At 36.6% G+C, this 22,205-nt stretch overlaps 1 protein-coding gene across 7 annotated transcripts in view; it reads left to right on the top strand.

Moving 5' to 3' along the window:
* The window catches only part of Ppip5k2 (diphosphoinositol pentakisphosphate kinase 2), a 58,809-nt gene that overhangs the window by 28,781 nt on the left and 7,823 nt on the right, over positions 1-22,205 (top strand). For 2 of the 7 annotated variants that reach the window (XM_041631721.1, XM_041631720.1), the window contains exons 19-28: positions 43-266; positions 3,018-3,145; positions 3,820-3,934; positions 5,717-5,824; positions 5,912-6,028; positions 9,613-9,777; positions 13,416-13,488; positions 15,895-16,014; positions 16,846-16,908; positions 20,334-20,474. In XM_041631721.1, coding sequence (XP_041487655.1) covers positions 43-266; positions 3,018-3,145; positions 3,820-3,934; positions 5,717-5,824; positions 5,912-6,028; positions 9,613-9,777; positions 13,416-13,488; positions 15,895-16,014; positions 16,846-16,908; positions 20,334-20,474 — 1,254 coding nt within the window. Of the gene's footprint in view, positions 1-42; positions 267-3,017; positions 3,146-3,819; positions 3,935-5,716; positions 5,825-5,911; positions 6,029-9,612; positions 9,778-12,069; positions 12,244-13,415; positions 13,489-15,894; positions 16,015-16,845; positions 16,909-20,333; positions 20,475-22,205 lie in introns of all 7 variants that reach the window. The other 5 variants (XM_041631725.1, XM_041631724.1, XM_041631726.1 and 2 more) reach the window with 4 other exon arrangements.

Raw genomic sequence — 22,205 nt, 5'->3', positions numbered from 1 at the left:
GATTTTTAATTTGGACATACTAAAAATTGTATGTTGTTTTAGATATTCAGCTGTACCATAGTGAGACTCTGGAACTTATGCTGCGAAGATGGTCCAAGCTGGAGAAAGACTTTAAAACAAAGAATGGAAGATATGATATTAGTAAAATCCCTGACATATATGACTGCATCAAATATGATGTTCAGCACAACGGTTCCTTGAAGTTAGAAAATACAATGGAACTATATAGACTGTCAAAGGCATTGGCAGACATTGTTATCCCTCAGGTAAGTCACTCTTAGGAGATAACTTTGTGCATTTAGCATTGGGAACTTCTTTCCATATCAATAAAACTGTCTGACTATATGTTAGTCATCAAAATTCTCATTATTGTTGCTATTATTCTCATTGACTGATTGGTATACGTAGAACCCAACAAACTAACTTTTTATTTGGAAACCTAGACTCTCATTTCTTTCACTGCCTTTTTACATATTTTACACTCCTATAACTAGAACTCTGATTTCTTACCAAGATTAGCAGTGTATGAAAATTTCATTATACCTTGCTAAATCAAATTTCAAACTATTTTTTTCTTGATTATTTTTATTCCAGCATTTTCCTTTAATTTGCTAATACATTTAATTTATGTCTATATACCTTTGTGTTTATATATTAAGCCATTATATTAAAATTTATTGACCGAATTTAGAAAACTTAGTGCACCATATGGTGGTGGCACATGTCTTTAATCCCAGCACTTGGGAGGCAGAAACAGGCAAATCTCAGTGAGTTTGAGGCTAGCCTAGTCTACAAGAGCTAGTTCCAGGACAGGCTCTAAAGCTACAGAGAAACCCTGTCTGTCTCGGGGAAAAAAAAAAAAAAAACAAAAACAGAGAGAGAGACACTAGCAGAAAGCAACTTGGGGAGGAAAGGTTTGTCACTTATCAGTCGCAGTCCTTTGAACAAAGTCAGAGCAGGAGCTTAAGTCGGGCAGAAACCTGGAGGCAGAAACTGGAGCCTAGACCATGGAGGAACACTGCTTATGGGCTTGCTGGTTTGCTTTCTTATATACCCCAGGACCACCTGCCAAGGGATGGCAGCACCCTTGATAGCTGTACTATTCTACATCAATCATCCATTATAATATGCCCTACAGGCCAGACTGTTGGAGGCATTTACTTACTCACTTGTAGTTCCCGCTCCTCAGACGTTTCCAACTGTTATCAAGTTGATCAAAAACAAAACAATCAGAAAGTGCAGCAAGTGACCTTTCTGTATTACTCTGTATTAAATAGACATTTTTGTTATTTATTACTGTCATGGATTTTCAAGATCTCTTATGTATGGTGGGGTTTGCCATCTGAATCATTGAGGATTTTTCGCTTAGTAGAAATGTCCCAGAATGGTCCCGTACAGAGGAGGTTGGATAGTTTTCCTCCATCTCCCACATTCCCCTACCTTTCTGCCTGGGTCCCCACTGTGCTCCTTCCTTTTGCCGTTTCCCCTCTTGCCTTCTTTACAAACCAGAGTTTTTAAAGTTTTATTTAATATTCATACATGCATTTTAAAAAAGTCTAATTTCCAATCATCTTCATCAATTTCCCCAATACCTCACCACTTTTCTATCCAGTTTCATATGCTCTCCTTTTAAAACCTTCCCACTGGTTCCGTTTAGCACTGCTCGTATGCACGTGGGTGTGGGGCCATCTACTGAAGCGCAAGTAGCTTCTCAGGACCCAAGTCCTGCAGTCTGACTCTCTCTTCCCCAGCAGTCACCAGTTACCAATAGCTCCTTAGACAGGGCTGGCTTAATGAGCCTCTCCCCAATCTGTGCTGGAGTTTTGACCTGCTATCTACGACAATTGAGCTCAGCTGAGGAGTATCGAGAGCTTTATTAATTGATGAATATCAAGATAAGAATTGTGAAGGGAGTTTAATATTGTGTCTATTTAGTAGAAAGATAATGCAAGGTTTTCTTCTATGGTCAGGTCATCCACAGGCTTTTTGGCCCAGTTGGAGAGTTGGAGAGCTTCATCTTGCACACACACAGCTTTAAAGGCAATCAAAGTGTTGTGTCTCCATGGCATTCATGCTATTGCTGCATCACGCTAGTCATTAATAGTAGACCAGATGTTCCATTTAGATTTCAGATCACTTTCTAATACCTGATTTTGAAGGATATCATTCATTAAACCTTGTTGCAATTAACTTGCTTTCTTAATATTTTACATTACATTAATTCTTTATAAATCTAATTAGCCCATAGTGGTTATGGATGACAAATGTTATTTATTATTTTATCTCAGCTTTGCTTACCACTAGTTTAAACCTGAGTAATACTAGACAAAGGCTTGTTTCTTTTGTTGTTGTTGTTGTTGTGTTGTTGTTACTGGTTTGTTTGGGTTTTTTTTGAGACTTTTTTTTTTTTTCAGATCATGTTGTGATCCTAGCTAGTTTGTAACTATATAGATCAGGCTGGCCCTGAACTCACAGATCCACCTCCCTCTGCCTCCCAGCTGCTGGAAATAAACACATACACTCCCATTTCAGGTTAGCCAGAGGCTTTTTTTTTTTTTTTTTTTTTTTTTTAGAAAAATATATTAGACTTTTTGAATGTTGATATTAGAATGATTTTAGTTTCACTTCTTTATTGGTAATTACTTATGTATTTGGTTAAAGCAAAACAAAAACCCTCTGACCTCAATTTATTTTTGACTTAAAATTGTTGTTGTATTTAAAACCTTATGATGAAACTTGGCTAGTCATAAAGCTTTTATTCGTCCATGCATACTTCCCTCTTCTTGTGGTAAACTGCTTTTTCAGTTCCACCATAAATTCTTGTAACTACACATGCTAGTGTGAAAAGAATATATTTGTAGTTGCAAAAAATGCAAGCTAAGAATTGTCTAATGTACTAAGAGGGTAAACGTAATACTTGTGTCTCACTAGAGTTCTTTACTTCAGGAATGCATTTGTTGATTTTTTTTTTCTAATTTAATTGTTTGTTTTTTGTTTTTTTTTTTCTTCCTGCTTAGGAGTATGGTATAACCAAAGCTGAAAAACTGGAGATTGCCAAAGGCTACTGCACTCCTTTAGTGAGAAAAATCCGGTCAGACCTTCAGAGGACACAAGACGACGACACTGTAAACAAGCTCCACCCTGTGTAAGAGACTGGACCAGTTGCTCAGACTATCTGCATCTGGTTTTGTGTCTTTCAAATCTAAAGTACTTACTGGTGCTTTTATACAGAAATCAAGAGTGTTTCACTTGATATCTTATGGAGATAGGATTACCTAGATAGTCCTGTTGATTACCTGTGATGGGGGAGCAGACTTAAGCATGCCATAGGCATATGATCTATTACCGACCTACGTCTCTGGGATAGTGTTTCTCTCTCGCGCGCTGACTGACCTCAGTGTAGCAATCTATCTAGCCTGTACCCATATACTGGTATTAGAGTCACCATATCCCATGCCCATCTCAACCAAGATTTTGTATAGTGCCAGTATGGAAAAGAACAAGGTGAAGGGTTTAGGAAGATGCTTTTCACCAATTATCTGTTTTAAATTGTGTGAACCCCATAGGCCATTATTATTTTTTTTATTAGCTATTGTTACTAGAGGAACTAAATTGATCTCTTTCCAGTGAACTTAAGTAATGCTCTTTTATGTTTTCTTTTGTTTTCGCTTTCTTTTTATTATTCTCAGAAGGTCTAGAGTGTTATTTTGTTCTGATTAGAAGTAACACTCAGTTGTGGTTTGAAGAATGATAGATTTATTTATTATGGGGTTTTGCTTCTGAGATGATTAATTTCCATAAAATCTGCTCTGACTTTAGGTATTCCAGAGGTGTTCTGTCTCCTGAGCGTCATGTCCGTACCAGGTTATATTTTACTAGTGAAAGCCATGTACATTCCTTACTATCCATACTTCGCTATGGTGCGTTGTGTGATGTAAGTATGGGCTATTTCAATCTAACTGACAAATACTGTTCTTGAGAGTTTATACTCAGATCATTAGCTAAATTTTTTTAACTGTTCATTATAATTTACTCTATTTTTGTGGTTTATCAACATTGCTTGAGGATATACGAGTCTGTACTAAGCATTTTACTGGGTTTGGGGGGATATAAACATGTTTACCTTCCTTCGGTAATGAATCATATGATAAATTAGACATGATCAATAACTCCTGCGAGGCTAATGAAAGCCACAGTCTTATGCCAGCCTCTTCTATGCTGCTGCTCCAACAGTGCACCTGCCAACTTACAGAGGACAGCTTTGTTCTCACTCACATCTTGAAAGGGTGCAGACCACCACAGTAAGGAAGATACAGATGAGTAGACTCATGGCTGTGATCCAGGCAGTGTGGAAACCGCTGGCTTATATCTCAGTGCACTGTTCGCATGTCTGCTGCCGTGAAGAAACAGAGACATTGGCTTTACATGGCTTGACTAGACCCTTTAGTCTCTGTACACAAAGAGGGCTTGGGCAATAGCTCAGTTGTACGGGCTTGTCTAGCATGTGCGAGACCCTAGGTTTACTAACTCCTTTCAGAAAGTAGCAAGAAATAGTAAAAGTGTCATCTTTGCCTACACATGTGGGTTGGTAGAGCCTTAATAAGGGCTAGACTGAGTGAGCAAGACCCTAACTTAGCTACAGAAGAAGGTGTATAGCCGGTGGTGGAAATGCCATGACTTTGAGAATAACAGCTGCATCTCTAACATGTCGAACATGTGTGAGGGATACAAAGAAGAACAGGAAGCTTGTTCTGCAGCCCAAGTATAGCCCGACCCAAGTAAGAGAGGAAGACGGTGGTTTGTGTTCTCAGAGGACCAGAAGGGTTTTAAGCAGAGGTCGGTGGCTGTTGCTGCTTTGTGGACAAAGGATAGACAAGGGAATCTGGGGAAAATGGTAAGGGCACTGTTAGAGATGATGCAGCTTGAGTAAGACCCTGCAGTTGGACTAGAGCTTGTTGGATAATTCACTATCTACAACCTTACTGTGATTGTAAGGGTTTATAAGGAAACTATTGAGTATTTTCACATCTTTGTAATGTTTGTTATAAATGGACAATGAAGGAACCTTTTCTGTGCTGCTCAGAGGGTTTATACATTGACATGCTGACTTTACACAGACCTTGTGCTTGGAGTTCTTTCTTCATTTCAGATAGAGTGCTCTGTCTTGAGTGTTCTCATTCTCTTATGATCCTTTTCAACTCTGATAGGTTATATGTGTAAAGATTGAATCTCTAACGTAAGATGGAGAGATGGTGATGGAGGTGATAAGATCAAATGATTGATGTATGTCTCCTCATGCTGATTATTTTAGAATCCCTTTAGGAGGTATTTTTTGTTAAGCGTATGCTGCATACTTGAACCATATATAATATGTTGGAGAGAGAAGTGATAATCTTGGACGATAATATTCTGTGTTAGGAGGCAGAACACTCTGCTAGGCGCTTTCAGACTTACAAGGTTAAAAAAGCTGTTCCTTACCCTCAGAATTCAGTAGCATATGTTATATTTCAAGAGGTTTTCTTTCTTTGTGTAAATTGTCTTGAAGAACTCACTCTGAAAGTTTGAACTATCTCAATATGTAATAAATTTTGCAAATAGTTTTTCTATTCCCCTGACACGTGTGGTGACATCAGCATTAAATAAGCTGTCACAGTGGGGATAAAGTGACCTTCATGTGAAAGGCTATAGAAACACTGACCCTAGACCTTTCGTTCAGGACTCAAAGGATGAGCAGTGGAAGCGAGCTATGGATTACTTAAACGTTGTCAATGAGCTCAACTACATGACGCAGATTGTCATCATGCTTTATGAGGACCCCAACAAGGTAATGGGCTCGTGATGTGTTCATGTGACCAGCGAGAGCAGACACTAGACGTTCCCCACTGAGCAAGTGTACCTTCATATGTTTCAGGATCTTTCCTCTGAGGAACGCTTTCATGTTGAATTACATTTTAGTCCCGGAGCCAAAGGCTGTGAAGAAGATAAGAATTTACCGTCTGGCTATGGGTATCGGCCAGCTTCCAGAGAGGTAATGAAGATGGGGCTCTCGGTGCACGGTTACCGCAGCTCTAGCCTTTCATGCACTGCTCTATAAATAATTTTCATATCAACTAGTAGGGGAAATTTTTCAGCTTTTAAGAATAATCGGCGGGACCTGGAGAGAAGGCTCAGCAGTTGAGTACTCCCTGTTCCTTCATAGACTGCAGGTACTACTCCCAGCACCTAGATGGTGGCTCATATGTCTATACCTCCACTTTCAGGCAGACGTGAGGCTCTTTCTGGCCTCTGTGGGCATCATGCACATGGCATGGTACTCAGAGATGCATGCAGGCAAAACAACCATACACAAAAATAAAAATAAATCATTCTTTAAAAATTTTAAATATATATGCAATCTGAGTAAATAACATGTTCATGTCTATTAGAAAATTTCAGAATTTTTTCTGATTTGGATTGTTTGGATTTTGAGCTTTTGTTTAGAATGGGTAAGTACATGTAGTTTTTTGTTATTTTGTTTGAGGACTACTTCATCTTGAACACAGTGCTGAGCACTTAGAGTGGATTCTTCTGTTTCCGCCTTACTGTGTTTGGGACTAGGTGCTTTCTGGAGCATGTTTTCAAAAACTGGCATGATTATGTTCTGATTTTTTTTTAATTATTAAATTTTGCTGTTTAGGAAACTACCGTGTGTAACTTAAAATTATTTATGAATATTTTAATTATTTGATCAATTTATTTGATGTACAATTTAGAGTTTCCATGTCTAATACATGTTAGGTTATATATATATATATATATATATATATACTTTGGTTTTCTGTAAAACTTCAAATTGAGGGTCTATAGTTGTCAATGATATTCTTGGATTATCTTTTTATTTTCTGTGAGACGTGTAATGATGTTTTTTATTTTTTATCAGTAATTCTTCATATCCATGCTTGTTTGTTTAATGAGCCTTGGAAAGTTCTGGCATCTTGATCTTTTCAGGAGCCAACAGTTTCCGAGCGGCTGTCTGCATCCGCGCGTCTTGAGCTTCACCTGCTGTTGTACTGTCTCCATCCTTCTGCTTCCATTTCCTTTGTCCTGTGTCCCACGCAAGTTGATCCAAAGTCAGACCATCTTTTTGAAGTTCTCTGTTTCTCATATTTCACATGAAGCTATAAATTTACTGTTAACTAAATTATCATGTTAGCTGCATTATGTGAACGTATTTTATTCACCAGTTTACTCTTTTCCTTGGTTTCTGGACTTGAGACATAAGATATAATTCCAACCATGTTGAAAGTATACTGGGCCTTTCCTAGGAGCCACTGGCTTAAAGGCAAGTTGTCAGAGAATGATTTGAGTGTTTTGTCTTTAATGTTTTTGGACCTGTCTTGTCCATACATTGATGGGGAAGTAATATCAAACAAGCAATTACATAGAAAAGTTAAGCCTGTACTTGACTTTCTTTGCTATAGTCACCTGACAGGATATCTTTTTGCTTCCTTCTAATGAAGAAATTGGCTGGGTAACTATTGAATAACTCTCTACCCACATGGTCGTATTTAATAAAAATAGGTGTTTAGTGCTAAACGAAGCCGATATATTCATAATTTACCATAACTGTAAGGTGTAGCCAGGGAGCACCAATAGCTAGCTATCAATCAAAAATAATCTGGTATACATATTATTGCCGTTTTCTCAAGTGTATATGTGTCTGTTTCTAATCATATTTTTACCATCTTCCTTATAAATTAGCTATTTTCTCATGATGAAAGGTCCCTTTTTATATCTAATGTTTTTGTTCTTGGTTTCTACGCCATTCTCAGGTTCCACATTTGAACCACATAATATAAAATCCTTTCAGTCACCATGTTCAGTTCTGTTTAGATGCGTGTAAGAGTCACTGACTAATTACATGAAGTGGCTCCTGCCATGTCAGTCCTTGTTAGGATTTGCTCAGTGACATAGCTGAGAATGGTTGCGTGATGTTTCTCTTGTATAATTTTTCAACTCATTTCTTTCAACCTGTCTGGATTCATATGTTTAAAATGTGTTTCTTATTAAATAGGATGTATTTTTGTTTTTTTATCTAGTCTCACAGTCTTTGTCTTTTAATTATAACATGTAATAAATAAAATATGATTTATTTGCAATTTATTATGGAATATTCAACCATCGTACTGTTTTTTTCTTTGTTCTATGTGTTTTATATTCCTTCCTTTCTCGCTGCCTTCTTTGAAATTTTCATACATGAGACATCTTTATTTTACACTATTATTTTTTAATGGTTAACATGAGGTTAATAACATGACTTAGTCGAATATGTAGTGTGTCTTGAGATACTTTAATTTTTTTAAATTCTCTATCTCGTTTTTTATATTCTGTTTGTTACATATTTTTTGAATCTACGACATACTCCACAGCCATTATTGTTTATATATAGTCACTATTTATTTACACTTAGAGTGTTAGTGCTTTAGAGTAGTAATTGTATCACAATAATGTTCAATTGTAATGTATATGTATATTTCCTTAGCATAGTACCTTTGTGTTGCAGCTTAACTTCCTAGGCAGATTGTGCTATATTAATTTTCTTTAATCTTTCCTGATACTTTTTTAAATTTGGTATTGTATTTTTTCCATATTTCTTTAATGACATTAATTTTTTTCTTTGATATGATATGTGTGATATGAAATCCAGGGACTTTTCTTGTTTTCCTGTGTAAATAACTACAAGAGCTAGTTCCAGGACAGGCTCCAAAACCGCAGAGAAACCCTGTCTCGAAAAACAAAAAAACAAAAACAAAAACAAAATCATATATTGAAGAATGTTTTCCAATTGTCTGCACTACCACTTCTGATATTCTGAACACATTCTTATTTTAGTGAGTTAATTTTTGAACTCTTAATTTACTATTATTCCTTTGACCTTTTTGTCTCTATCAGCATCAGTCTTGATTATTGGAGCTTAATGATCGTTTTTGGTGAAGTCCCCTGGCTTTTTTGTTCTTCTTGCTTTAAAACCTGTGTTTTGCTGAATGTCTATGACCTAGTTTCCTCTTTCTACTCCAGGTAGATACTGGTATAAGTTTTAACTTGTCTGTTTCCTATACTGTAAGATTCTTATAACCTGGGACTATGTCTCATTTATCAGAGTTCTTAGCACACTGTATTTACTGTAGAATTTAACTACAGGAATTTTTTAAATTTGTAGTCCATTTTTCATTGTCATTTGACTGTATTGTTTATCTGTTTGCTTGTTTGATGAACTTTGGATAAAGACTGGGTTTTCTATGGTTATAGTTATGATTTTAGGCTTAACTCTCCCACAGAACTTACTTGTCTCTCACAGTACCTGGCACACTAAGATGTCCTAAGAATTACATTAATATCAATTCACTTGAGGAAACACTTTTATGTTATAACTATTCTAGTTGGTTGTTAGATTTATCAGAAGCATTTTATTGGTGTTCAGAGTTTGTTTGGGAGGGTTAATGATGTCTTCTTACTCTGTGGACTCAAATTCTTGATTCCAGAGTTCTGGGATTACTGGGATGTACCATCGCACCTGACTCAGGAGAGTTGTTTTAATCTGAATTTTAAGTACTGTGTATTCTTTTCTCATAGAATGAAGGCAGAAGGTCTCTTAAACCTGATGATGATGAACCTCATACTTCTAAAAGAGATGAAGTCGATCGAGCTGTAATATTGTTTAAGCCCATGGTATCAGAGCCAATTCATATACACCGGAAGTCACCACTTCCAAGGTCTCGGAAGGTGCCTACAAATGAAGTGAGTACCCACGAAGAGTGCTTTGTTTAGAGGAAGCTAACTACATATTAATTAAAACTGGAAAGAAAATACAGCTTTAATTTTACTGCTAGGAACCCTGACAAATTTTTAATTATCAACATTATCTATCTTTTTCAAACAAATATTAACAAAAGAGAGAGATGCTATTAAAAACATACCGAATCGACCAGGCCTAGTAGCAGCTACCTATGGTCATAGCATTCTGGAGGTAAAGGCAGGAAGATCAGGAATTCAAAGTCACCCTTGACTTCTTAATGAAGCTGAGGCCAGTCTGGCTTACACTCTGCAGAACAAATGAGCAAAGGAAACCCGAGAGATCAGTGTTAAGACTAGAGTTTGTGTGGCTCTCCTGGCAGCGCTTACCGAAGCTGGGATTGAGGCTGATTAAGAGTTGAATTGGCTCATCCAGTTTTCTTCTGTCACTTTAGCTATTCTTCAGTAAATAACTTGATAAAAGCCTAATGTTTCAGTAATGTTTTTTGATAAAAGGAAGTAAGAATTCCCTGAGAAGCTTAAATGATACCTGATTCTAGTAATACTGTAGGTTTTATTAGCCTGGTGGCAGAAATATACATAGGAATTTGAAAGCTTGATGATATAGTGATGAAAAATTTTAATTTTCTATTAAGATCTATAATTAAGTAAAACCAATTATGTTCAGTTATGGAATAATATTTAAATAATATTTAAACAGCATAAAAGTAAAGTTGAGAGTTAGGATGAAGCTTAAATTAACTTTTACTATCAATAAGTATTTTGTGCTTTAAACTTTGAGTTACCTAGTTTGTCTACGATCTTCCTAGTATTGTTTGAGGCCAGTGCTTAATTTTTCTAAATCTCTTCATAGGAAGTAAAAAGTCAAGCTCCTAGGAGAAAGACCAATAACTCTTAAATTAGATACTTTCTGTTGGATGTTTATATGTCAAAAGACGTAGAATTATGTTTAACATTATCAAGCACTTGACTATAATATAAGGGACAAAAAAAATTGTGGTAATTTCCACTCACCCCATTTATAACAATAATATAAGTGTTCTGAATTTTTAAATAATTGACATTTATATGTTGGGGGAAACTCTTCATGAAGTTTATCATCATAACTTTATAAAGAAATTGTGCTAGTGTTTCTTTAATATGCTATTTAAACTTAATTATAAAAGATTAATTTAAAAAGAAGAGGGACATTAACTACTTCTGATCATTTGTTCTACTAAAATTCAATAAAAAACTGGAATTTATGAAACTTTGTCCAGATATCTTTAACCATAGAAAAAAAAAACACCCCAAAATAGAAATTACCTAAACTAATAGAACTTAAACCACCGTTTGTGTGAAGGCAGTGCTTTTGACACTAATGAACAAACAATTTTCGGTCAATCAAATTCTTTAAAATTTCACAATTATACCTTTTCCTCTGCCCTCCAGAAGATCTGTATATCACTAGAATAAGTCCTTCAATAGAACTACTGCTGTGGTTAGTTCTTAAAACTCAGCACACATTTTTAAAACATTTTCTTATGAATGTTTAAATAGTTACTTTGAAGAGATTACTTCTATGTTGTGCCAAACTCTTATTTTCGTAAGATAAATTATTCAATTAAAAACTTGGAGACTTTTTCCAGCCTCCTCTATCTCCCTGGATGTCAGAAGCTTGTTTTTCCAAAAGGCACACAGAGCTGGACAGTGTGCCGAATGAGGGAGTCGGCCGTAGGCTTGGTCTCCTGAGCTTCCCGGCTCTCCCAGAAAGGCTGGCCACAGAGCACAGACACTGGAACTTGAGATCTCTATCCATCTTACCCCTCTGAATTTTACACCTATGGCCGACTCATTTCCTTTTCTAAGTGACACATCGATTCATTTTACCCCTTGGTGCTTTAGATGGAAAAATCCAACTAAAATTAGCACAAAATCTTTTTAATATCTAATATCTAAAATAAATCAAAATACCTTTTATATTTAAATAATTTCCACTCAAAAGCAACACTGACTTTTTAGATTTCAGGGAGAAGAGCAGCTAGTAGACAATATAGCTTGCAATCTTTCCATGGTTGTTGGTGCTATTTGCTGATTCTAGAATTTCTTAGGGATTTAAATATTTGGCTCACAAACAAGTAATAATTTGGCTTTGAGGGGAAAAACTGATTAGCAAATGCAAATAAACTGTATTTTTTTTCTTCCTGATCATTTGGCTCTAATGTATCTAACTTTGCATGCTCTGCTTTTTTTTTCTTCTTTTTTTTTTTTCTTTTTTGCCCTTTTTCTTACTTCCAGGAAGAGAGCCCCCTGAGTGTGTCTAGCCCAGAGGGTACTGGTACCTGGCTGCATTATACCAGTGGTGTGGGTACTGGGCGTCGAAGACGCAGATCAGGGGAACAAATCACCTCTTCCCCTGTCTCCCCCAAATCATTGGCTTTCACATCCAGTATTTTTGGCTCATGGCAACAGGTTTTTAAACTTTATTTCATTAAACATTTTCCATTCCTGCATTCAGAGCAACAAACAGCTATTTCTGAGGACATCTAATCCCTTGCTTACATAGAGGAAATCCTTCTGTCTTAAATTTGAGTTCACTTAAAAGTACTTCCAATATGGGGCAACATTTGATGGAAGGAAACCACTTAGGTTGAGTGCATTTAGTGTTTTTACTGGCAAACTTTTAAATACACAGGAGTTTTAAAAATCCTAATTCTCCTGGATTTTTAACCATGCTAATAAAAAAATGATTTAGAAAAGAAAGAAATCTTTCTTTAACCATAGTTGTCCTGTAAACTTCAAGAAACAAAATCAATACAATTTGATGGTAAGAATATTTGATACCCCCTCATTATCACTTCATTCCATTTAGAAATTTTGTGATTGTGAAAATTTTAAAAACATCAAAAATTATGTGGCCTGGTCTTAATTAGCGGCAGATATCTGATATTGATTGGTCTCTATGACTCCCTTATCTGGAAGTACATAACTTGAAGTATACAGTGTGTTTCCCAAACACAACAGCAGGCATGTATGAATTTGTAAACGTGGTTCCCATGAAAGTAACGTCAGAAGGACTTTCTTTGATGACATTTGAAACTAAAACTCTGATTTTACAATGGAAGGTCTGCCGTCACATGACTTCTGATTATTTCAGCTATTTCCTCTTGGAAACGTAATGCATTGGATTATAGGAAAAGGGATTATGGTATCCACTAAGGCTGACTATTTAAAGGTTACTCTGATAAAGCCCATGCATGGATCAGAAATTGTATGGTGATTTCAACAGTGTCTGTCTGGCATCTCTCTGGTTTGTGGTTGTTTTCCTCTAAATACAGGAGCTGTTTAGCAGGGGCAGTGGGCTTCTCTTAAGAGACAGTGAAATTCCATCAGTCTGTGGATCGCTTCCCTTCATCTGTCGTGTTCCATTCTGAATGCTTGCTTCACACCACTTCACTGCAAGGACCTCATGAAACTGGACTCCCTTCAGAAGGGATCTTGCATGATCTTTCATGTTTTAAATATTTCTACTAATATTTATCATACAGCTTATTAACCTTTGTCTGCCTGGAACAGGCTGCATTTAAAATGGATTTTTACATTCATTTTGTTGGCATATTTCACTCTTTGTTTGCTCTACGCAGGTTGTTTCTGAAAATGCCAACTATCTTCGAACACCACGAACTCTTGTGGAACAGAAGCAGAGCCCTACTGTAGGTATGTGGTGCAAAGGGAGCTGTGCTCTGTACCGTCCTGAAACTCTCACTGTTAGGCACACGTGTAGGACTCTAGGGTGGGAAAATCATGACCAAATGCTATGCTTTAGTTTGTATCTAATGTGCACGAGTTCATAATTGTTGGATTATAGAACTCACAAGGAAGATACGATTTTCTTCCCACGAGAAGTTGCTGTCTAACCCTTTGAATGACTGCTCTGTGGTGACCAAGTGCCAGTGTTGGGTTGTTGTTTGTTTGTTTTTCCCATCCTTTCTTTTGAGGGAGGGATGTTATTGTAAGATTAGTTCTAGAGTCCCGCTTGTCCTTGAACGTATGGAAACCTGCTAGGATTATAGACACGAGACTTTTAATGCTTAGATTTATGAAGAAAAAACTTTATTTCAGAGATTGGTAGTCATAAGAGGCCTGGGCTTATAGGTCAGTGACCAAGCAGTTGCCCAGTATGTATGTGGTTCCTTCTTCTATACTTGGTACCATAAAACAAACCCGGTAGTCAGGTAAGGAGGAAAAGGTACCACTGTATTAAAAAAATAAGTAAATTTAATAATAAGAGATTTATTTATTTATTTATTTTGGAACTAGTCTCTCTATGTATTCCTGGCTGTCCTGGAACTTGATATTTACAGTAGGCTTGCCTCAAATTTATGGGAATCTACCTGTCTCTGTAGCTGGGATTAAAGACAGGCCCCACCCTACCCAGCTACAAATGTCAAACTAATAACATAATATAGCTGTTTTAAATGTGGCAGAGGAAAGACTGTCAGGCAGTGTCTCTTGCTAACCTGATGTTCACGTGAGTACTACCCAGAGCAGTGGTGGCACTAGCTTAAGGTCTGTGAATGGATGCTGCCATGAAAGCCCTTACTTTGTAGAAATAATATTCACTAACTTAAAATGAATTAAAAATGAATTTGGAACACATTCCAAAAGAAAGTGCAAAAGTATCAGCTGGTGATTACCAGTGAATATACCAAAAGATGATGGTTTCAGGTACAAATAAAAAAGAAAATAAAAAGATAAAGGAGCAAGTAAAGTAAAAAGACCTTTAAATACCCTCTCTGGGTGAGCTGGTTCTCATCAGGAGTAGCTCTTTGGAGACTATTAGAGCGAAGTTCCCGTACAGGCAGCCCTGCCCTTGGCTGAACTGTAAACATCCGCTTCCTCCAGAGTATTCAGAGCAGAACTGCCGAACTCCTCTCAGCCACTGACCTCATGCTCATTGCAGACAGAGGGGAGCAATGGCATATTATCTTCTGTACCTGCCTGTCTAAATACGCTTGACCCAAAACATAAATAGTTAACATAATGTGTTAAAATCTGTAGAATCTGAACTGTGTTGGTGCCTATAAACCTGAGCTCTTTCTTTAGTTTACTACCTCGACCTATCCTGAGCTTTTGGTCTTCCTGTGGTATCTTTATGTGATCATTCATTGCTCTCTTTCATTGACTGATCATATTATATATTTTACAGATATTATTTATACTTTTCTCAATGGTGAACATTTTTAAGTGGGAAGACTTGCTACAAATAAAGCATTGATTTATACTGGCTGTGTTTTATTTTTTGATGGCATTTTTTTTTTTTTGGAGGTCTTTATTAAAAGCTTACTATGGGGCTGGAGAGATGGCTCAGAGGTTAAGAACACTGCCTGCTCTACCAAAGGTCCTGAGTTCAATTCCCAACAACCACATGGTGGCTCACAACCATCTATAATGGGGTCTGGTGCCCTCTTCTGGCCTGCAGGCATAGACACAGACAGAATATTGTATACATAATAAATAAATAAATATTTTAAAAAAAAAGCTTACTATGTTAAGTCACTTACTTGTTAAGTGCCTGAAAAGGAATAACTTTTTTCTGTTTTCATTAATAAATATTCTTTTTTCATAAGAAAGTATGATAATTCTTAATTTAGGGGCATCAGGAAAAATGATCATTTTAAGGTATATGTTATAAAGTACCTAATGTGACTTAATTTTTGCTCAACTATATACACATAAATAATATATATGATATATTAAATTTCCTCTCACATATTTGCGATAAGACTCTATTCTGTTCTGAAATTAATTTTCGTGGTGGTATTTTTAGTACTTTTAGCATGTATATGTTTGATGATTTTGTTGGCTTATTTTTCAAAGAAGGCATTTTACCCAGTACTAAATTACTCCATTTGTGTTTGTGATGAATACTAGTGGCCTTTAGAAGCACTGAATTCAAATTGGTATCACTAGACTATTGCAAACATATTGCGAGTCTGTTCAAGGCACTGCCAAAGGCTGTCTGTGCATTGGTAAGAGCCATGTTGATTGCATGCTGCATGCATTCCCAATGTGAATGGAAGAACACCCGTTGTTGTATGTATCTTCTCTAACTCCCATCAGGGTCTCACTGTGCGGGCCTGTTTAGCACCTCAGTGCTCGGGGGTTCTTCAAGTGCACCTAACCTACAGGATTATGCTCGTACTCATCGTAAAAAGCTGACCTCTTCTGGCTGCATAGATGGTATGTGCACACACGCACACACAGATTTATACCTACACTCATGCACACACTCATGAGCAGTGTTTCTCCAAAGCAAGTCTAAGGCCACAGACTGCTGTGGAGCCCTAGCTACTTCTTCCCACACAACCCTCAGTGCTCTCTGGGGTCCACATCTGGGGTCTAGGTTCTGATAGTCAATAACAGATTTAGACTACATGCACAATAAATGGTCTGTTAAAATAGAAAATTTTATAACTTCATCATTATTTTAGCTGAATGAGAACCTAGATTATAAAGAACAAATTTCCTTTAACATTTAAACTTTTATCTATAATTAACACTCATTTTATTTATTAATATGAACAAACTATTTAGCATAGAATAGAATAGAATGTCTATTTGTGAGAGAAAATATATTGGCCATCATTTTATAAAAATAAATAGAACGGGCTATTTTTAAGTTCCCTGTTAATCTGACTTCAGTTTTAACATTCTGATATTCAGAATGTCTCTGAGACTCGTGAAAATTTGTCCCTTGTGATAGGAGGGATGTTTTCAGCTCTTGCAGGATCAGCACTGTTTAAAACGTTTGCTCTTATCTGTACAAATAGTAAAACATGGATTTACTGGAATTGCCAGGTCATCTTGCTTTTCTTTCTTTTGTGTATTTCATTAAACATTTTGCCTGTACCATCAAGCCAGTTACTGCTTCTAACCAGTCTTCGGCTTTCTCATTCTTCCCTCTGCATGTCACCCAGTTCTGACTTCCTCACGTGTTTGTGGTTCCCTCTGTTTTAAGTGTTCTTCTTTTGGCAGCTATGAACTTCAGGGACCTGTTTTTCTCTTTCTCAGACGCCACACGCGGGTCTGCTGTTAAAAGGTTTTCTATCTCATTTGCTCGACACCCAACCAATGGTACGTTTGCTTTTTATTTTAAAAGATACTCCCCGCTTCATCCCTTTTTAATTTTTTCTTTTATTTTAAAATGTGGGATACACAGTATCGTGTATTTATCCGTCTTTTATTTCAGTTGGCATACAATCCCAACTTACTTACCAAACCACTGTCTTCTTCTCTTTTCTGCTGTGATTTCCACAATAATTGAGCATCACTCATGAACTTGTCCAATGGCCACAGTAATGATGAGCCTTAATTCTGAATTAACACCTGGAAATTCTAATTTCTTAAGTGATCAGTTTATATAATTTTTAAAGATACAGTTACTATTCCTAAATTTCTTCTTAATTCTTAATATTTTTTTCTAATTATTTTTCTGATCACATTGTTTTATTGAGTTATTCAACAAAATCCAAAGCAACCCATGTCAAAGAGCCCAGTGAGACATGTCTCTGTAAAGGTCTTGGGAGCCAGCTGCCACGAGGGACACTGCAGCAGACGGCTGGCTCTCTGTCTGAACAGAACTCTATGAAGTGTGGACGGCTCCGGAGACGGTCCAGGATCAACCTGTCCTTGGGTGGCTATACCTATGGTTTACTGTTATCCAGTAGTCTTCGCGTTTTGGTGCCTTTGCTTTTTCTGAACATTTGGAAACTTCCTGGTCGAAAGAAAACTAAAGTTAAAAGAATCAGGTTCCATTATAGTAACGCTGGATAGGAGCGTGTCCGTGATTTCTGTTATGAATTGAGTTGTGATGTTTTAGGTTTTTGCTAAGAACTTGATGTCGATCCAGGCAGAATAGTTACTGATTGGTTGTGTTTTGGGAATGTTTTGTTTTGCTTGAGGTGGAGCCTGATATTGTACTCAGGCTAGCATAGAGCTCACTGTGTAGACCAGCTTGAATTCAACCTCGCAGTCCGTCATCTTGCGGCAACCCTCCCGAGAGCTTGGATTACAGACAAAAGACATCATACCTGGCTTTCTGTTTGCTTTCAAATCCCACATAGACTTTGCTTTCACTTGTAGTGAAGTTACTTTTATCCCTGGAACTTTGTTTTTTTTAAAACTGCAAATAAGTCTTTCAAAAACGGACTTTTATGAAGCCTAAGAATCGACACACAGTTATGATCTCCATTTGGAAGGTTTAACACTTCTACATAACAGCTGGCTAATACTTCTTTGACAAAGTTAAGAAGAACTCATCCTCAAGTGAAAGTTTAACCAAATAGCTTAATATGCTTTGCTTCAGTGTAGCTGTTTAAATGTTACTTTTTGGAGAAAAAAAAATCTGATTTGATAACAGTTGCAATTTCTAAAGGTAGCATATGCTTAGTAAGTCCTAGAAGAAAAGCATCTCACAGAAACCACTACAGGATCTATCATCTTTTGTATGAGTGCCTTTGTTTTCACAGCGAGCTCTGGGTTTTCTGGGAAAGTTCTATGTTTAACTAAAGGTAAAAGTAGTACTTAAATTTAATTGAAAATAAGAATAATTTTGTATTCCTTTGGTTTAGGCTTTTTCTTTTAAATGTGGCTTGTCTGCATTATGCAGCTTATTGCATAGATTCCTTTCAATTCTAGAAATATTCCTTTGGGGTTTTCGATATTTCTTCTTCTTTAATGCTATTCTGTCTTAATCTGTCCTGTGAATTGTCATGTGACGTTTTCACTTTTTATTTCCCATGACTTTCATGTTATTTCTGTCTATAACCTACATCCTACACTTCCCTCCCTCCATCTTTAGCTAAGGAACATGGTGCACAAGTGTCTTCTGGCAGTGTTAACCTTACTTTCTGGGCCTCTGTGCAGAATCCCTATCCCTCAGTGGGTGCTGCTCTGCTTCCTCTGTGCAATTTCTAGGCTCCAGTGGTATGTTTTCGTAGCTTCCAAACATGTCAGCAGGGTGGCTTTTGAGACTGCGGCACTAACCCTTTCATTGTACATTAAGAGCTGTTTGAGACGAATGGCAAGAGTGTAGTCTAGAGCAATTTGATCAGACGTCCTTTGCTGTTTTGAAATTCAGCGGGCAAATGAAAGGAGCTCTCACAAAAGACGGCTGAGCACCCTGAGAAAGGAGAAAAGCATATTGTCTAGAGAACTGCAAAGAAAGGATTTGTGCTTGTTTGCATGAACCACTTGTACTTAAGAAGAAAGGGAGTTGTAAAGCTTCGTTCCTCAGTGGGAACCGAGTGAGCTGCTTCAGCTGCTACTGTGCCATTTTATCGTTGCTTTTCTTTTGTCTAACATTACATGAAATGGTCTGTCATGCTTTGGTTTGCACCTGGAAATCTAGCATTAATTTTATTAATCCTTTGGTTATTTTCATAACAATATTCAATTCCCTTTTTAAAATGTTCCCCGTTCCAACTGAGAATTCCAGCAATTCTTGAGTTCCTCCCAAATTGTAAAGAAATCCAATAGCATACAATCGCATAAATGATCATATGTCTATGGAGAAGAGCCTAGTTTGCAGTCTGAGTTTAGATGACTTATTTTTTAACTAATAATAATCTATTTTTATGTAAATTTGAGTGTTGGGGATATTCTTTGAGAAGACTTAATTTGAATTTTGGGAAGCACTGGTTATTTTTAAAGTATATGGCAGTAGCTTTTAAAGCCATTCAGTTAAATAAAGTTTAAATAGATAATTTTATTATTAAATTGAGGAACTAGTTTTTTTGTTTTAGGAAAGTAATTTGTGTGTATAAGTGCTTTTGTGTTATTGATTATATTAACATATTGTTGCATGATTCATCATGAAAATCTTGTATACCTGTGCAATGGTTAAACATGAATATATTTGCAGTTTATTTGCTTTTTACTTGGTCTAACTTTGCTCAACCAGGGATTTCAAAAAATGAAATTATTGCCGTTCAGTAAAGGATTGTTTAAGAATTTTAAGACCAGCCTGATTGAGGAAGTGTTGCCCAAGGACCACATTAGGGTGTTAATGGCCTTAGAGAAAAATTACAATTTGTGCTTCACAATTAGCTACCTAATTAACTCCTAAAATTTGTGTCTGAATTTCCCTTCTCTATTATTTAATTGTTGAAGTACATATTATCAAGGTACTGTAACATCTTGGTCTAAGGGAAATACAGCATCAGCTTGTTCATCTGTTAAATAGATCTGACATTGAAAGATGAAAAAGTGAACATTTATCTCCCCTACATCCCAGGTTTTCTCCTTCCTGTACTTAGGTTTTTGTGACATTGGAGCATTGTGTGCATGCTGTACTGTCTGATGACATTTAAAGTGATCATGGTTGTATCTTGTTTTGGTTCCATGTTGCATAGCATCTGGTGTCATGACTTGAAAAATCTTGTGTGTTTGCATGTAAAAAACCTGAACTTTCCAGTCCTAAGTAAGTTGCCTTGCTTTCTAATGATTGAGTTTTGAAATAGCCAACCTTACTGTTCCATTGTTTGTTTCTTCTCTTTTAGGCTTTGAGCTGTATTCCATGGTACCGTCTATCTGTCCTCTGGAGACTCTTCACAATGCCCTGTTTTTAAAGCAAGTGGATGACTTTTTGGCTTCCATTGCTTCTCCATCAACTGAAGTTCTACGCAAGGTCCCTGAAATATGTATGGAATTTACCTTTGCTATATTTTATTATTGGACAATAGATATTACCTACATATAACCCAAATTTTAGCAATGCAAATTCAATAATAATTGTGATACAATTTTAAGAGAGACATAGGTAAAGGAATAATATTAGTAATTCCTTTGTATTACACATGGGTAGTAGACTGTTTTTCTTGATTCTATACCCAAATCTTTTTTCTCACAAAAAGTAAACAATATCATAGAATTAGCACCTTTTTAACTTTTTTGACTATACTTGCTGGAAAGCTCACATTCTTTTTTGTAATTTACAGAATGGTTCACATGAACTCACACTTGCCCATCCCTCACCGTATTTGCTAAATAGTTGAGACATTTAATTGTAACTGTTGTTTTGTTTCATTTTTTGAGACAGGGTTTCTTTCCCTAATTCACAGTGATCCTCCTTGCTCTGCTTCCCAGAACCTGAGATTATAAATGTTGTGCCACCACGTTCAGCTTTAGAAAGGTGTTTTATCAAAGATATCAAATTAGAACAAAAGGCTTTTAAACTGTATTTCTTAAAAAAAAAATAAAAAAAAAAGTCTGAGCCAGGCCACGGTGGCACACACCTTTAGTCCCAACACTTGGGAGGCAGAGGGAGACCATCTCTGTGAGTTCGAGACCAGCCTGGTCTATAAGAGCTAGTTCCAGGGTAGGCACCAAAGTTACAGAGAAATCCTGCCTAAAAAATAAAAAAAAAAGTGTGAAGAATGCATTCATGTGGATTAAGAGAGTTCCTCGCTATGTAAGTTTGGAATTGACTTTGTTCTCCCTGAACCTAGAGATACATTGATGTGTAAAAGGTTGAAATTTTATAAACAACCCAGGTTTTCTGCAGCATTTTTGTTATTAGGACAATTTTTTTCTTTCTTTTTTGCAAAGATTAAACATCAGGTGGCACTTGCCATTTTTAGCTCAGCGCATCCCTCAGAATGTTGAAATTTCCAGTTTGGAAAGCATTAATTTGAGGAGAGAACTATTCTAGTTACATCTTAGAAAACCACAAACTTTCGTTGCATATTATCCTCTTTTCTAATACGCTGTAAATATTTTTTTGCCTGAGCATAAAATGATGGACATTGAAGTTCTTAGAATTAATAGCACTTTCCAGTCTTAATGTCTCTCCCCTTTCCTGGACTATCACATTGTATATTTGAGGAGTACTGTTCATAGTTTAATCTGTCCTAATGATGTTCCTCCATCCTTCAAAGTGGTTATACTCTTTGCCATTTCTTCTGCTTCCGGTAGTATAGGCCAGCTGTCAGTAGTGATAATGAGGATGTTTCTAAAGTCTTTCACTTTGGAGCTGCCTTTGGAAAGCAGACTTTAATTTCTGATCTTCTATATGAATTGTCCAATCCTAAGCATCCATAAACTCCAAATGAAGTAAATTATAAATAAGAATGAGTCAGGAAAATAAAGATAGTCTCATTTTTGTTATCTACAATTTAATAAAATGCACAGTGCTGTTCCCTGTAAAATGAGACTGCACGCTGGTTTCCTGGCCACCCAGACCAGAATTATCACACAGAAATTATATTAATTACCGCACTGTTTGGCTAACAGCTGAAGAGTATTTCTAGCTAGCCCTTACATTTTAAATTAATCCATTTTTATTAATCTATCTATCGCCACAAGGCTATGACCTACAAGTAAGGTTCCAGCATCTTTTTCCTTAGGCAGCTATATGACATCTACCTGAGTCC

The sequence above is a fragment of the Microtus oregoni genome, unplaced genomic scaffold, assembly GCF_018167655.1.
Source record: "Microtus oregoni isolate MIOR12 unplaced genomic scaffold, Mior012 000038F_ref0000394, whole genome shotgun sequence".
Taxonomy (NCBI): Eukaryota; Metazoa; Chordata; class Mammalia; order Rodentia; family Cricetidae; genus Microtus; species Microtus oregoni.
Note: the sequence above shows the minus strand (reverse complement) of the source record. Positions and strands in the feature narration are given on the sequence as shown.